The sequence below is a fragment of the Erinaceus europaeus genome, chromosome 1, assembly GCF_950295315.1.
Source record: "Erinaceus europaeus chromosome 1, mEriEur2.1, whole genome shotgun sequence".
Taxonomy (NCBI): domain Eukaryota; kingdom Metazoa; phylum Chordata; class Mammalia; order Eulipotyphla; family Erinaceidae; genus Erinaceus; species Erinaceus europaeus.
Window position 1 is genome coordinate 69,302,732 of NC_080162.1, and position 16,972 is coordinate 69,319,703.

At 36.7% G+C, this 16,972-nt stretch overlaps 2 protein-coding genes and 1 non-coding gene across 5 annotated transcripts in view; all 3 read left to right on the plus strand.

Moving 5' to 3' along the window:
* The window catches only part of GPCPD1 (glycerophosphocholine phosphodiesterase 1), a 63,094-nt gene extending 49,741 nt beyond the window's left edge, over positions 1–13,353 (plus strand). For all 3 annotated transcript variants that reach the window (XM_016195412.2, XM_060186723.1, XM_060186717.1), the window contains 6 exons: positions 415–476; positions 1,835–1,900; positions 3,538–3,674; positions 4,145–4,280; positions 6,763–6,923; positions 12,133–13,353. In XM_016195412.2, the coding sequence (XP_016050898.1) occupies positions 415–476; positions 1,835–1,900; positions 3,538–3,674; positions 4,145–4,280; positions 6,763–6,923; positions 12,133–12,322 (752 nt within the window). In that variant the 3' untranslated portion in view covers positions 12,323–13,353. The remainder of the gene's footprint in view (positions 1–414; positions 477–1,834; positions 1,901–3,537; positions 3,675–4,144; positions 4,281–6,762; positions 6,924–12,132) is intronic.
* LOC103128668 (isopentenyl-diphosphate Delta-isomerase 1) lies at positions 4,601–6,525 on the plus strand. Its single transcript, XM_007539565.3, has one exon. The coding sequence runs from the start codon at positions 4,665–4,667 to the stop codon at positions 5,340–5,342; it is 678 nt and encodes a 225-aa protein (XP_007539627.2). The 5' UTR covers positions 4,601–4,664; the 3' UTR covers positions 5,343–6,525.
* Positions 8,070–8,198, plus strand: LOC132542856 (small nucleolar RNA SNORA70). The gene has a single exon (XR_009553824.1). It is a non-coding gene; the product is annotated as a small nucleolar RNA SNORA70 (small nucleolar RNA).
* Positions 13,354–16,972: the final 3,619 nt, after the last annotated feature.

Below are 16,972 nucleotides of genomic sequence, written 5' to 3' on the forward strand. Positions count from 1 at the left end.
ATAAGAAAGTACTCCTGTTGTAGCCACAGACTGGTACATATATTAAAGTTGCAAATTAGTCTGCATAAAAGATTCTGATTTAGAAAGTAGGGGTTAGTACACTGCTTTGGCATGTGTGGGATCCAGGTTCAACCCTGGCCTCCATTGCATAGAAGGAAGGTTTTGTGTTGTCATTTTTGGTCACTGTTTATAAATAAATAAATAAATAAATAAATCTACTTGGCCTGCATAGTTAACAAAAGGAAAGCAGAGGCATTGATGGTTGATAATAATAAATATAAGAATTGAAAAATACTATACATGAAAGAGTAACATATAAGTCAGCATCTCTTTGTTTTTTTCCTAAGAATTTAGGAAGCAGTCTAAGTGGTAAAATGCCTTTTTATCTACTAAGTTTTCGTAATTAAATTTCAGAATCTGTGATTGGAGAAGAAAATCCCTTATCTGAGAATCAGCCATTTCCTTCTCTTAAGATGGTAAGTTTCTTAGGAAAAATAAGGCAAGGCTGTTCCATTAATTCAGTTTTATTTTAATAATTTATTTTGATTTCTTTATGAGCAGTAAAAATATTGTCAGTAACAATACAAATTGTCAACATTGATGCTTTTCCAAGAAGATATAACATTATGTAATATACTACATTTTTTAAAGTAGAACAACTTATATACTCCAATGAATAAAAAATACCTTCTCAGTTGGGTTAAATTAGTCATTGTGTACAGTAAATACAGTGTATTTCATATGTTCACATATACATATTAAATAGGAAATATACATATTTCTGTGTATGTAAGAGTAAAGAAGGCATGGGGGGCTGATGGTAAGAGAGAGACAGTTTTATTGTTCCATAACTCTTTGAGAGGAATAAGATTCTCCAGTCAAAGAAGGTAAATACCATGGTTACATAGATAACACATTTCAAGAAACCACTTTAAAAATATATATATAACAATTAAATAGTATAAAAGTTTTAAAAACTAGACATAATGCATACAGGAATTCCTTTAAAGCCACAGGAAAGCCTACATGAATGCTAGCCATTTCCTTGGTCATATTGAGTATGCTTTTGAAGTTCAAAACATTTGTTTCAGATTTGCTTTGCCATGAACATGTTTATATATTTACCTGGTCAGCAGCATCATCTCCGCCTCCCACTCTCCAACTAAGCATGTCAACTATTCTTTAACAACTAAACGTTGTGTCCAACCTGATTTTCTAATTATGGCTATTAAAAACCATTATAGATTGTCTTTATCATTAAATTTAGATAAATTCTCACTACAGTTATTTGTTCATTTATGTAGATATAGCTTTATTTATCTACTAACCCAACATAGTTATTGACATGATTTGTCAGACATACCCACCTTCAAAGAAAAAAAAAAAGATAAAATCATATGGCTTTTCATAAAAATCACAGCTTAGTGAGGTAGACTGACAAATGCAATTCAGAAAATTTGACAAATGTCTTAAATGCATACATGGGGTTGCATAACTTAATTCAGATCTAAAGAGAAAGGGAAGTTCAAAAGTAATGGTGATAGAATTTTAGGTTATGGGCTCATCTTTGTTGTAGAGCTATCAGTTATCACAGATCTTACCTAAACTTACTGCTTTTGCTATTCAAATTCTTTTTACTTTCATATATAGTGCAGATTTTCAGTTTGAGTATGAGAAAGGATAGTGGCTATGCTAAAAATGCAGACACTATTACTAGTCATGCTTTTTCTCATAGATTACTTTGTGTAGTAATTTTCTTTTTTTTTTTTCTTTCTCTTATTCTTCTATTCATCTCACAAAAACCAAAATTTACTGCTAACAAACAAAACTCTAGGTTTTAGAGTCTTTGCCGGAAGATGTAGGGTTTAACATAGAAATAAAATGGATCTGCCAACAAAGGGTAAGTCACTTTTTTAACACATTCCTCTCATCCAGACTCCCTACTTTTTCTTTAAATACATTAATTTCTGCCTCTTTGTTTTATCAGACTTTTCCCAACAAGTAAAATTCTTGTTGCACCTTTTCAAAATGCCTATCTTAACATCTATACCAATATAATTTCTTAAAATCAGTAATGATACTGTAGAAATTTCAATTTAAATGTATACATTAAATAGTTTCTGGGAGTATTTATAAAGTGATAACTCTAGACAGCCAAAATTTTAAAATTGATTTGTTTTTACTTTTATGTATTTTTATTTTTTTTTATTTTTGTATTTGTTTGTGGGGGAGATCACCAGAACATCATTTTTGTGTATACGATACTGAAACTTGAACTTGGGAGCTCATGCTCACCACTCACTGCACCACCTCCCCAGTCACAAATTTTACTTTCCTAACATATATAAAAATATAAATTCTCCAAAGCAGTCTTCTGCTAACTGGCAGTAGCTAGGAATAATTAAGCAGAAAAAGAGATTTCTCTAGGATATATATATTTCTCCTACATTTAGTCATTCTTTTGTTCAGCAATTTATTGAAAAACTGCCATGGACCAAGGATTTCTTGGGTGTTACAGTCAAATAGTGAACTAAACAAAATAAAGTCTTGCCTTCCTAGAGCTTAAATTCTAGTCAGGGAATAAAATTAACTAACTATTGAATGTACTTGATGTGGCTATGTGTAAATGTATGTGATCGCTGAAAGGATTGAGTGAATTGCAGTGGAGTTAATTTGAGTAAATGTACTGTTATTAATATTATACTCAGCAATATCCTGGAGTTTGTTGATCAAATTAATCCACACTTGACCTCAAATCATGCCTTCTGTTTACGATGAGATGGTCCTATATAATAATTACGTGTTCCATCCAGGTTTTCTTGATAAGTGATTTTTAAAATATGCATAACTATTTTAAAGACTAATATGTAAACATTTAATATTTGAGTAGCAGTAGGGCTCTTGGTAACCTTCTGCTATCTAGAAAATTCTTTTTTGTTGTTGATAAATTTTGTTGTTGATAAATTCTTTTTTGTTGTTGATAAATTTAATGTGTCCAGGACCTAAAGAATATAATTTTAACTGATAGGTCATAATTACCATGATTTTATTGAGATGAGTTTATGAAGATTATATGAAAACATTTTAAAGTCATAGTAAACTGGGAATTTCCAGTTGGTTAGCATTTATTGTGTTAGCATGATGGAAACAGGTTTGTCAATGGCTAATTGTGTCATATGTTAAAAGTAAACCTGAATTACAGGTCTGAGGATGTTACCTCAGCATTCGAGCACACAATTTGCATGCTTGAGGACCCAGAATTCCCATGTTCAATGCCTAACACCACTTACCATATGTCAGAGCTGAGCTGTGTTCATTTCTCTCATAAATATATATAATTTTTAAAAATCTTAAAAAAAAAAAAAGGCCTGGCACTGCATCATCATTAACCAGCTTCTAGTCTTCAACAAGTCATTTAACCTTTTTAGACCATTCCTTTCCTCAGCTATGAAATAAAAACTGAAGAAAATGTTTTCAATATTATTTTCAGTTCCATGATTCCAAATGATTTCATGATTTTCTTTTTCCTTTATATAGGATGGAATGTGGGATGGGAATTTATCAACATACTTTGACATGAATCTGTTTTTGGATATAATCTTAAAAACTGTCTTAGAAAATTCTGGCAAGAGGAGAATAGTGTTTTCTTCATTTGATGCAGATATTTGCACAATGTGAGTAATATAGATCCCCCCTTTGTATTCAACTGTGATTAGTACTTAGGGTACAGCAATTGTGCTTGGAGGTGAAGTTGCCTTTGAGAGTCTCTCAGTCAGATTATTTATATTCTCACAGCCCTTCCAGGCTGTCAGGATGCCTCCCATCCTGTAAACTCCACACCCACTTGGTCCTAGCACTCTACATCCTATTTTATTTTACTGGCGTGAATATTTTGCACACCAGATTGTATTCCCTTGTTTGTTTTTGTTTTGCCTGCTCCTGAGAATATTTTAGCTCTTAGGTAGAAAAATTTAACAGTATCCCCACCCTCCACCCCACCCCCCCGCACCTTTTTTTTTTCTTTTTTTAACCGAAAGGAGGCATATGGTTTATTTTTGGTTATTAATTTTCTTTATATTTTTAATATCCTAAAGTTGAAAAAAATTACAATTATCTCCCCCATGAAAAACATTTTTATTTCTAGGGTTCGACAGAAGCAGAACAAATATCCTATATTATTTTTGACTCAAGGAAAATCTGATATTTACCCTGAACTTATGGACCTCAGATGCCGGACAACCCCCATTGCAATGAGTTTTGCACAGTTTGAGAATCTATTGGTAATGTTTAATTTTTATGTCTTAGAGCAATAGTGAAGTTTCATATTGCTTTAGCTTATCTAATTGGTTAGTTTCACCCTTTGTAGCAAATGACGCTACTTCAAAATGAGAATACAGGGTCCAGTGGTATTACATGTAGTTGAGCACACGTTACAGTGCACAAGGACTTGGGTTTGAGCCTCCCAGTCGCCAACCTGCAGTGGAAGCTTTGCGAGTGGTGAAGCAGTGTTGCAGGTATCTCTGTCTCTCTCCCTCTGTCACCCCCTTCCCTCTTAATTTCTGGCTGTCTTTATCTAAGAAATAAAGATAATAGAGCAGCGTCCAGCCGAGGACCGTCTCGTCCGGGTGTTCAGCTATCAAGGGCAGACCAGACATAAGGGGACAATGCCTGAAATAAATATGGAGAAGCTGGATAAGCAGCAGGTGCAACTCCTGGCAGAGATGTGCATACTCATTGATGAAAACGACAATAACATTGGGGCTGACACCAAAAAGAACTGTCACCTGAATGAGAACATTGAGAAAGGATTATTGCATCGAGCATTCAGTGTCTTCTTATTTAATACTGAAAATAAGCTCTTGTTACAACAGAGATCAGATGCTAAAATTACCTTTCCAGGTTGTTTTACCAATACTTGTTGTAGTCACCCACTAAGCAATCCAGGAGAGCTTGAAGAAAATGATGCGATTGGAGTGAGAAGAGCAGCTCAGAGACGTCTGAAAGCTGAGTTAGGCATTCCCCTGGAAGAGGTTCCTCCAGAAGAAATTCAGTACCTAACACGATTGTATTACAAGGCTCAATCTGATGACATTTGGGGAGAACATGAGATTGGTTACATTTTGTTTATGAAGAAGAATGTAACTTTGAATCCAGACCCCAATGAGATTAAAAGCTATTGTTATGTGTCAAAGGAAGAAGTAAAGGAACTTTTGAGAAAGGCAGCCACTGGCAAAATTAAGTTAAGGTTCAAGATTATTACAGAGACTTTTCTCTTTAAATGGTGGGACAATTTACATAATTTGAATGTGTTTATTGACCATGAGAAAATACATAGAATGTGAACGTGGAGAGGATAATAACATTCCTCACCTTAAGAAACATGAAATCACTAGCTTACCATTTGATTCCCTATTAGGAAAATTCATCAGAAATATTAAAACTAGAGATTCTGTGGAAAGACAGCTGACTTTTTATATATTACACACCCTGTATATGTACACTGCTATTTGTAGAAGACAGATACGAGAAAGCATTATGAAAAAGAGAAAAGCAAATAAACTTAGTTTTAACCAGTCTAAACACAACATAGTGACTGAACCAGTGGGGGACACTCTTCATTGCTTATGTTGAGAGAAACATTTTCAGCACTTGTAGCACACTTTGATTCGCCAGCTATTTTAAATTAGTCCAAAACATGCAGTGTGAACAGTTTCCTTCAAAGCAGTTCAAAGTAACTTTCTGTATTAACAGACTGAACTAGTAGAACAGGCTCGAGGGAAATTAAATGGAACATAACGCTAACTACTTTTTCTAATCTGACCGTGTTGCTTAATCACTTGGGGAGTTTTTGGTCTTGCGTTTTGCTGCTTGCTTGGGACTTGGTACATGTAAAGCTGAGCCACATCCTTGGTCTTGAATTATACTGATCTCTGAAACCAAGTACTGCTTCAGGTGATGAAAATACTAAACTTGAATCTGAAGTCTTGGCATGTCAGCACAGGCTGTGTTTTCAGAATTGGCTCATAGTTGAATTTCTTAATCTGGACATAGTTCCCATTTCGGGGTTGCAAGGCCGGTAGTAACATCTCTGCATCTACTCACTGGCTGCCAGTAATCTCACTTTCCCATGACAGCCATAATGCCTCCTGATGCAACATGTCTTTGCTGGCTAAAGCCACCTCCGGTTATGGCCCTTCTGTAAAGTCATAAGGTATTTCGAAGGGAAAAAAAATCTAGAGAAAGACCAGCATTTATTTATGTTACATGAGCTTTGGTTGCAAGACTTGTGTTCATGTTTGTATCGCCACTGGTGCACTTTTAAAAAGTCTTGCTGTAGATGTCTCAGAATTGAAAAATTTTAAGATAGTTTTATTATCTTTGAATTCATTGCAATGATTAAGGTTTGTTTCTTACAAATTGAAGGATTTATAAGTTAAATAGAAATATATTTCTTATTCTTGAATTTTAATTTATAGTATTAAATTTACTTTATTGAAAAGTAAAAACAATAAAAAAATTACTACACTTAAAAAAAGAAATAAAGATAATAAAAAATGTTTTAAATAAAGATATTAGATATCCAAATAAGAAGCAGTTAAATGAACAACAAAAACGTTTTCAGGCCTAAGTTAGAAGGTGTTAGAGTTTAGCTTTCTCAGTGTATTTTTATTAATCATCTAAAGTGGCTATATTGCAGCCATTTTTAATAAGGAAAATCAGTTCCTAACTTTTTTTCATGAGCAACTTTTTATTCTTTTCCAGGGCATAAATGCACATACTGAAGACCTGCTCAGGAACCCGTCCTATATTCAAGATGCAAAAGCTAAGGGACTAGTCATATTCTGCTGGGGTGACGATACCAACGATCCTGAGAACAGAAAGAAACTGAAGGAATATGGAGTCAATGGTCTAATTTATGATAGGTATTTGTTCTTCCTAAAATAATTTTCATGAATGGGAGCCATTAGATAGCTCACCCAGTAGAGCTCAGACCTTCCATTCATGAACTGATAGATTCAAGTCCAACCAAGAACAGCACTGGGTAGTAGAGTAGTGCTGAGTTGTCTCTTCTCCACATGTCTCTCCCTCCTTACTTCTTTCTTGATATCTCCCCTGAGATTTATCTTAGCATTTGCTTTACACTGGATTTTTTCTGGAGTATAGCATAGTCATTTGGGAATTTTATTAAAAATTCAAATGCTTAAGCTTTAACCAGACGTACAGAGTCATCTTAGGAGTGAGGGTAGCTGTCTACCTCCAACTTCTTTTCTATGTATATGAATTGTCTTGGTGATCTTAACCAGTTTTGTGCATTTTCATATATTTAAACTCAGGCCTTTTCTGCCCATGACACACACACACACACACACACACACACACACACACACACACACACACACACACACACACACACACACACATATCCATCTCCCCTCAGATTTATTTATGAGAGCCAAAGCATCACTCTGGCAAGGGACCTCATGCTGGAGAGTCTACCCATTGCACTCTACCCATTGCACCACCTCCTGAGCCACATGACCTCTAATTTTTTTATTTTTAGTTCCCTCCTCCAACCAACTACAAATATCAGCTTCTTTATATCATCAGTAAAAACAGTTCTATTTTTCTAATTTCTCAACTTGAGTCTTTGGGGTCTTCATTGACTCTGTTCTTTAATTTCGTGAATTTAGTTATACAAAATATATAAAAGTAAAAATATTCAATTTTTAAAATATATCCTAAGTCAACTCTTAGCACATTTGCTATTGTCCCTCTCCACTGAACCCCCTCATTTCTCACTCAGGCAGATGATGGAAGTAGTCTGCTCACTGATGACTCCTGCTGCCCTCTCCTTCCTACTGTCTTGTTAGCACAGCACCACATTTTCTGACTTTCCCTGCATGCTGCTACCTAACCTCTATCTGATACAGTCATACACAGACATTTTATATTCCACTTAATTTCTCCCTTGTCCTCTGACCGAGACACTTTCTACCACCCCTTATACACACACACACACAGGCGGAGTTTACTTTTGTTAGATCCCCTTCATTTAAAAAACATAACTTCTGCAGCCAATTAAGCCGACATTGCTGTCCTCCCCATAGTGCCTGGTGTGCAGTGGCTGCAAACAGCAGCTTCCTGGGTAGTGTATGCAGCCTGTTGCTTGTATAGGCTGCCCTAAGGGACAGCCCTTCCTACTCTGTGTTCCTTATGCCTGACCTCCTGCTGTCCCTAACCTTAAAAAAACCCATAACTTTCTGAATGTTATTGACATAAGTTCATAAGTTAAGAGCCACTAACCTAAGAAGTAAAAAAGATTGCTTTAAGTTTAGAATTTTTGGCTTAGAAGGGTGTTGTTACCATCATGAGAGATTAGCTAATTCTGAAAAGGACCCAACAAAGAGTAGCTACAGACTTGCTTAAAAAAACAAACAAGGGGGTCGGGCGGTGGCTCAGTAGTTTAAGCACACGTGGAGCAAAGCGCAAGGACCGGTGTAAGGATCCCGGTTCGAGCCTATGGCTCCCCACCTGCAGGGGAGTTGCTTCACAGGCAGTGAAGCAGGTCTGCAGGTGTCTTTCTCTCCCCCTGTCTTCCCCTCCTCTCTCCATTTCTCTCTGTCCTATTCAACAACGAACAACATCAACAGTGGTAATAATGATAACCATAACGAAGTTACAACAACAAGGGCAACAAAAAAGGGGAAAAAAATGGCCTCCAGGAGCGGTGGATTCATGGTGCAGGCACCAATCGATCCCTGCAATAACCCTGGAGGAAGAAAAAAAAAAAGCCCATTTTTCTTGAACTTGCAGTTATATTCAGATAAGGAAAGTTTGTTGTGAAATGTGCCATGTAGGACATACATATTTTCAGCAGATACACCATCTCAAGGGTCTTATTTGTTTAGAGTCAGATAGTGACTTGTTATAGAGAATAATAATATGCTATGTAATGACAGGGGGTGGAAAAAAATGAGTCCTGGACGGAAGAGATAGCTCACCAGGTAGGCCACCTACATTTGTCATGCATGTGAACCAGTTTCAAGCCTCAGCACTACATAGAAGATGCTATGACTCTGTGGGTAAGCTCCACTGAGAGAGAGACAGAGAGAGAGACATTGTATGTGAACTCCATTGCTGGTGTGTGTGTGTGTGTGTGTGTGTGTGTGTGTGTGTGTGTCTGTCTGTGGTCAGCTTCACTGTTGTAGAGTGTGTGGGCCCCTCATAAAACAGAAAATGAATTCTTCCTGATCGAAATTCAATTTGGGCAGTTTTAAAGAAGCTTTGAAATGGATCGTAGCTAAAATTGCTTTAATAGGATTTGCAGTTTAGGCAGAGACGAGAATATTATTAAGTTAGGGTAGGGTTATATTGAACTCCAGTTAGGGTCTGATGAGAGCTGGCATGGATTGTGTTAGTGTTGGGTTTTAGCCCTAGTTAATATATATTTTTTCAGTCAAAGAACTACATATATAAATGTATTATTTTATTTAAAAATGTAAATAGTTCAATACAGCTCACAATAAAAGCCAGCAGCCCTTTGTTTGTGTTCCTGTCCTTTACATTCTTTCTGAGTTCCTATACCTTAATTTTCTTATCTGTTTCTTCTGTTATATACCTACATACATAGAAAATAATGTGCATATAGTGTTACTTATTCATCATAGAACTTAAATATTATAGTGGGTTTTTGAGTTGTTAGTGAGTTGGAGACTACATTTTACATTGCAGAGGAATAAATGTGATGAGAGTGGGTACCTTAGCATATTAACAACTATTTGTTTTTCTTCAAAAGCCTTAACAATAGATTTTCATGATCTTGTGATATATAATTTTATGTAAATGACTGTACAGGTCTGTCTTGTTAATATTTATGAGATTTGTATTTATAATGGTGATTAAGACAACCTTAATTTTACCTTTCTCAATGATTGGGCTAATGCTGGCCTCAGAGAATAAGCTGAGCACTATTCCATATGTCTGTCTGTCTGTCTGTCTGTCTATTAAGTTTGCTTTTAAGATATATAACCAATACCCCTGTATAAAGAGCATTACCACATAAAGTTTCCTGTGTAGCTCTTCCTATTCACATTCCTTTATTTCCTCCCCTAGGTATAACTGTGTATCAAAGCATTATTCCCTTTAAAATGTTAGTACTGGGGGACCAGGTGGTAGCACAGCAGGTTAAGCGCACAAGGCGCGAATCAAGGATTCCTGTTCGAGCCCCCGGCTCTCCACATATGCGGGGGGGGGGGGGGTCTCTTCACAGGTGGTGAAGCAGGTCTTCAGGTGTCTGTCTTTCTCTCCCCTCTCTGTCTTTCTCTCCTCTCTCCATTTCTCTTTGTCCTATCCAACAACGATGACATCAATAACAACAATAATAACTACAAGAATAAAACAACAAGGGCAACAAAAGGGAAAAATAAATAAATATTTTTAAAAATTAAAAAAAAAAGAATACAGAATATAAAGTTTCCAGGGCAGTGGTTTTCAGATGGGTTTTGATCCCAGTCTACTTAGAAGTTCTTTTTACAGTGTAGTTCAGTGCATACTTAGATGTGTATATATACAAGTATATACTCAAGGCAAAATTTTTAAAAGTATGCCCATTGAATGTTTTCTGTTTGTGTGTATACTATATAAATACTAGTCTTAACTTTCTTAGTTGATTTTGTGATCTCTGGCCCGGTGTGATCAGGCACTGTAGGTCAAGTATTGTAAATACAATAGGAATATCCATATGGAGTGGTCTATTTATCTTTCCTTGTTCAGTGCTCATTATAGCCAGGCACTAGTTCTCAGCAGTAAACCAGTACACAGTAATCCTGTGATGGATAGAAACTTAAGCCATGGTTAAAACAAGCCAGGTTGAAGTAAGACTGGGATTCAGGATAACTGTGTACTCTGTGCTTAAATTACAAAGCTGGTAGTTTCCTTGACCACCTCAGAGTGATTGTCCTTAGTTTGCCTTCCTTTCTACTTGAACTTCTGTAGTACAGACCAAGCAACTTCTTTGGGCTCCACTGTCAGCGTTGACTATTCCCCAACAATTTCAGTGTTAGCTTTTGTTTCTGATAGTCCATACCGTTTTCTCTCTCTCTCATTTTAATAATTTATTTATTTACTCATGCGAAAGATAGGAGGAGAGAAAGAACCAGCCATCACTCTGGCACATGTGCTGCTGGGGATCAAACTCGGCACCTCATGCTTGAGAGTCTAGTGCCTTAGTCACTGCGCCACCTCCTGGATCACGACCTTTTTCTCTCTTGGCTCACTGTCATTTTAGGGAACACATTCCATATCTCTGGGGGGGGGAGGGGGACAGGATGTAGAAAGTACTGCTTTTTTGTGTTTTTCCATTACAGACTGAGTTCTACCTCGTATACTCTAATACTTTTGTTACCCGTATTTTCCATTTCAAAATGTTGTTGCTGTGTTTCTTTTATTTTTGCCATGCTTAGAATTGTTTCTTTTTTCTTTTTTAAAATCTTTACTGGATAGAGACGGCCAGAAATTGAGAGGGCAGGGGAGATAGAGGAGAGATAAAAGACAACTACCTGCAGCACTGCTTTACCGCTTACAAAACTTTCCCCCTTGCAAAACTTTCCCCCTGCTGATGGGGACTGGGTGCTCAAACCTGGGTCTTGGCACACTGTTAACGAGCCACCATCCGGTTCCTCATACTTAGAATTATTTAATCACTGTTTTATATTGAATAGGTTATAGTGGAAAAAGTAGATTTCAGTGCTTTGAAATCAGATTTGGTTATGAATTCTAGCCCTGCTTTGTGACAACTTCTCATTCATTAAACAAGGCAGTGCTTTGAGGAAAGATATTTGAGTCACTAGAAAACTACTTTTTATTTTCTGAGCCAGTTGCTTTAGAATCAGCTCTTTTATATCAGGTACAAAAGAAAATACCATTCTGGATTATTTGAGGGATTGGGGAGATTTTTTTTTTTTTAATGGAACTGATGCTTACATCCTAAGGGTAAAATAAAAAAAGGACTGCTTATGTGGATATTCCAGGCATTCTGTAACTAATTTACCCTTTAAAGGTGAAGTCAGACAAGTCTTAAGTAGACTGTGAGATTATGCTATTTTATGTGTTTTTTTGTTTGTTTCATCATAGGATATATGATTGGATGCCTGAACAGCCAAATATATTTCAAGTGGAGCAGTTGGAACGCCTGAAGCAAGAATTACCAGAACTTAAGAGCTGTTTGTGTCCCACTGTTAGCCGCTTTGTCCCCTCGTCCTTGTGTGGGGACCCCAATATTCATGTGGATGCCAATGGCATTGATAATGTGGAGAGTACTTAGCTTTGAGTTTTTTTGATCAGGGTCCATGTGGTGGCATGTGTCACTGTTCTGGGTATTCTCTCCTCATCCTTTAGCATTTTATTTATGCCTTTAGGTCTCTCAGTCCAATGAAGCAATAATGAAGTATTTCACTACAGTTTTTGTCAAGAATTTCAAGTATACTATATAAATCACTTGGCCAGGTATAATTACTAGTCATACTCTTTACATATGAGAAAATGTATTGATTGGTAAATATTTTAAATTAAATATGTAAGCATATAATGTTAACAAGTGTTCATTCAAACCATAGCATTTTTGAAATTAACTATGTAAATATCTTATATTTACACTTACTGCAGTTCTTTATTTGATCAGGTCTGAAATATTTAGCACTTGAGAAACATGACTATGCATAATTATACCTGACCATGGGAAAAAAATAAGTACCTCAAATGCATGCATTTGCACTGGTGATTCCAACTGCACAAATGTTTGTGCCATCTGTGTATATAATGTATTTTTTACATGGATTGACATGCACGTATACCATTTTTATTCAGTATGAACCTTAAGGCTGCTGCCATTTTTCCACTTAACCAAACCAATGCCTGTGTAAACAGCCTAGAGGTCATCCTTGAAAATTTATTTCATACATCTTTCAAGGTTTTTTGCATAAATATTAAAATTCAAAATGCTGCAGGGTAATTTAATGTATAAAACATTAGAAGTGTGTATTCCATATTTAGTAGAGTAGATCATAATGTATAAATTCTGTTAAATGCATGCTTTAGATTTTAAGCATGAGATTGTACATGTTTACTGTAAGTCCTTGCATCTGTGGTGCTAGGTGAATGTTGAGGAGGGTGTTAAGGACTGCACATATTTTGTTGCCTAAAAAAATGGCCTTTTGTAGACATTTTAAATATGCTTATTTTAAGTGTCTCTCACTACCTATTACACACCTTGCTTTGTGGGTTTGTTTTATATGTGTGCGTGTGTTGTGTAGTAGTTAAATATTCATGCAGAAAAATAAATGTCCTAAATTCTCATATTGGTTTTCTTTATTTGTTAATGTATATCATGCATGTAATTTGTTTAGGAATGTGGAAGATGCTACTAATTGTATATGCATGTTTTTAAGATTACAACAAGAATTTATCTTTGAAGAAAATTGGGTATAATTAGCTTAAGACTGCATATTAGATAAAACATGGAGATTTATTTTCTTCACTCTAAAAGGAAATTTCAAAGAACATGTTTTGTAGAATTGGCTCTAAAACATTTTGCGATTTTGCTATGTAGTGTCAACCCTAAAGGAATGGCTTATTTGCATCTTCATTTTCTGCACGTTTTCCACAAAGGACTTCATTCAGATAAAGACATATTTTGGTAGTAGCTAAGAACCTAAGACTTGGGGTTATGCATATAATCTTTTTTAAGCAAAACAATGTAATTTTAATCAGTTCATAGTTGAGCATAGGCTTTCAAATTTCATGATACTGTATTTATAACACTGATATTTAAAAATGGAAGCTAGTTTAAGAGCCAGAGCCCTGTAAAGGTTTTACATACCATACCCATGTTGAGATTGACCAGTACTTCTTGGATGGATTTGGCATTTTTAGAAAATTACTAAGAAATAAGAATTTTCTTCATCTGTAGGCCTTTGTGGTAACTCAACCATATATATTTCTGGTCCTCCCTTATTACCTCCCTTCTCCCTTATTACCTCCCTTCTATGCCTTTCCTGTTCAAACTTCATTTTCAAGATATGACGATAGAGGGGAAGCACGTCGTAATGGGGGAAAAAAGCACAAGAAAAGGTAATGTTGGGGAGTAGAGAATTTTCCTGAATAGTGTATCTGAGAAGATCTTAAAGCGATTGCTTTTGATACAGACTACTTTCTACTCATTTTCTGTCTCTAGTCTAAGAAAACCAGTATTAATACAATGATTAAAGCATATGCTTCAATGGTTCCCCCCATTTTTATAGGACTAAATCCAGTTGTCTGTATCACTAGCTGTATGCTTCTCTGGTTAGTTTACCTGTGTGAGGCCCCAGCTATGTATGCCATGCTCATAAACTGTTTCCTGTCTGTATCCCTGTGCTCACTGCCTGGAATCTTTCTGCAGATGCAGATACTTTGTCCCTGCCAAACTCTTCTCCTTGAGCCATTGATCTCTTCTCTGAGCCCATGCCAAATCCAGAAGGGATGACTTCATCTGCTTTTACTCCAAGACCTTATGTTCATAACCTTGATCTTGCCATGTATCATGGCATATTCAGAGTAAGCGTATTTCTACTTTACCTCAGCTACCATACTGTGTGTGGGCTCTTCAAGAACAGGGACCATGTCTTACATATTTTTCCTTTCATAGTGCACAAAACAGTAGAAGATGAAGATTGGAATTAGTGGGCTGGTTTAATTCAAAAGGACATTTGATAGATTTAGTTATGTTTACTGAGAATGTAAACTTTGAGTTGGTTTACATTTTGACAGAACAGCTTATTGATGCCAATTTTAAATGTAGAGATAAATGTTAAGTAATTTTCTGTTTTCTAAAAACTGAAATGTTTGTTAACGATGCCACTATTATTCAATGGCATTTTTTGCTTTTGAATCATGTACTGTAACTGACTGGATGTAAATGTAAGGGATGTGTGATGCCTGAAGGCTACCAAACCTCACTCCCACTGTTCTTTGTGACTCCCTTATTCCTTGTGACACTTGCATTCTTCTTCCCTCCAGAACCCCTTCTTTCACCTACCTCAACACCTCTTCCTTGTCTAATATGTCTCCTCAGTCTTCCTTAATGTCTGGTTCAGGTGCCACCTCCTTCATAACACTTCCTCTGCTTCTGATTGATCAGAATCATGGTGCAAACAAATGCAGATAGCCATAGGATCTGTCTACATTTCACAGCTGGCATTGGAAGCCCAGAGAAGTTAACTGACAGGCACTGGGTTTTGTGACTCCTAATTCTGTGTTCTTAAAATACTCTGCCTTCTGGATTCTTGGGGCAGTTGTTAACACCTGCTTTCTTACTGTCCAGACATTTGTGTGCCTGTCTTATTTCCCTAATAAGATTGTAAGCCTCTCAAGGGCAGGGATTCTTTGCATCTCTAATACTACGCAAGTGTCATATACTTATGAACTAGATAAATAAATGGTGGTAGCAACAATACTATTTTCCAACTCAGATTGATTCACAGTATACACATAACTTAGGGACATGCTTGGCTGTGTTGTCTGGACTGTGCATGTGTATACATGTGTTTACCTGCTTACACAAAGTTTTGCTCTGCTCTGTTAAAGGTCGTATTTGCTGGGTTACAGTAATATCAGTTGTGCACTTGTGGAATGAAGATAATTGCAGCAGTAGAAGATAAGTTACAAAATTTCCCCAAGACATATGTTGCTTCTCTTTGGGGCTGTACAGCTAGCTCCTGTAGTGGATGACCTCATAGTGTAGGAGGCGCTGCCTTGGATTCAGACTGGGGTAGCTACGGCATTAATCATGACAGGCCAGCATTCCCCTTTGTGCAGTGACTCGCCCTCTTCACAGCTTAGCTGCTCTGTGCTTTCACACTACTTCTGTATAAGTACCGCCCGCTAACCGACTGTGCCACTGGAGCTCCGCTTTCATGTTACTGCTAATTGCTCCTTTGCAATTTAAGTTTGAATCATGTACTTTTTGAGAGCAAAGCGTACATATTAGGAACATTTGCTGTTTTGGGTTTAGAAACTCAACTATAATCTCAGTGGGCTTGTAGTTTGATAAATAGATGGAAATGTTTGATAAGTACATTGGGATGTCTAAAATGCAAGAAAGAGCATCTGATTAAGATTATTCAAATAAATTTTAGTGCTAATGAAGATAGTATGGGGTGGGGGTTGACTTGATGAAGTCTGGGATTGGCAAGAAAGCTTGCCTGAATGGATGGTGCACCTGTTTTAGTGTATTGAGCAACCCAGATCCCAGCCTGGACTCTACTGCACTGGAGGAAGTTATCTTCTCTCCCTGCCTCCAAAAAATCCAACTCAAATGCTGAAACTTTGGGTGGCGACGCACCTGGTAAGTCACACACATTTCCATGTGGTCAAGGACCCACGTTCACGTCCTCCATCCCCACCTGCAGAGGGGGGGTGCTTTGCAAGCACTGAAGCAGAGCTACAGGTGTCTATCTCCCTTTCTATCTCTCCCTCCTCCGTTTCTCTGTTCTGTGAAATAAAATAATAGAAAGAAAAAAACAAGGCAGGGGGAATGGCTGCTGCTAGTGGTAGGCTGACCATGCTGGCCTTGATCCCAACAACCCTGGTGGCGCGTGCACGTGGGCACACGCATACACACACACTGGTGAGACTTTTGCAATAACAGTATTCCATCTGGATGAAATCTAACCCCAATACATCGTGCATCTCCATTTACTCGTAATGTTCTCTCCCACAGTGTAATGAGTTTTTACATCAGACTGTTAATTCTTGAAGTTTATTCCTTTATTGTGGAAAAATACTTCTGAATATTAATTCTGTTACATTTATTTTTTGCTTATTATGTTAACTAAATTTAGTTAATAGCCTCTGGGACTGTCTTAAAATTTATTTTATTTTATTTTTTTTTATACCAGAGCACTGCTCAGCTCTGGTTTATGGTGGTGCAGGGGAT

Excerpts from the sequence above, each read along its gene's own strand:
- LOC103128668 (XM_007539565.3), top strand. The coding sequence starts at position 4,665 with ATGCCTGAAATAAATATGGAGAAGCTGGATAAGCAGCAGGTGCAACTC.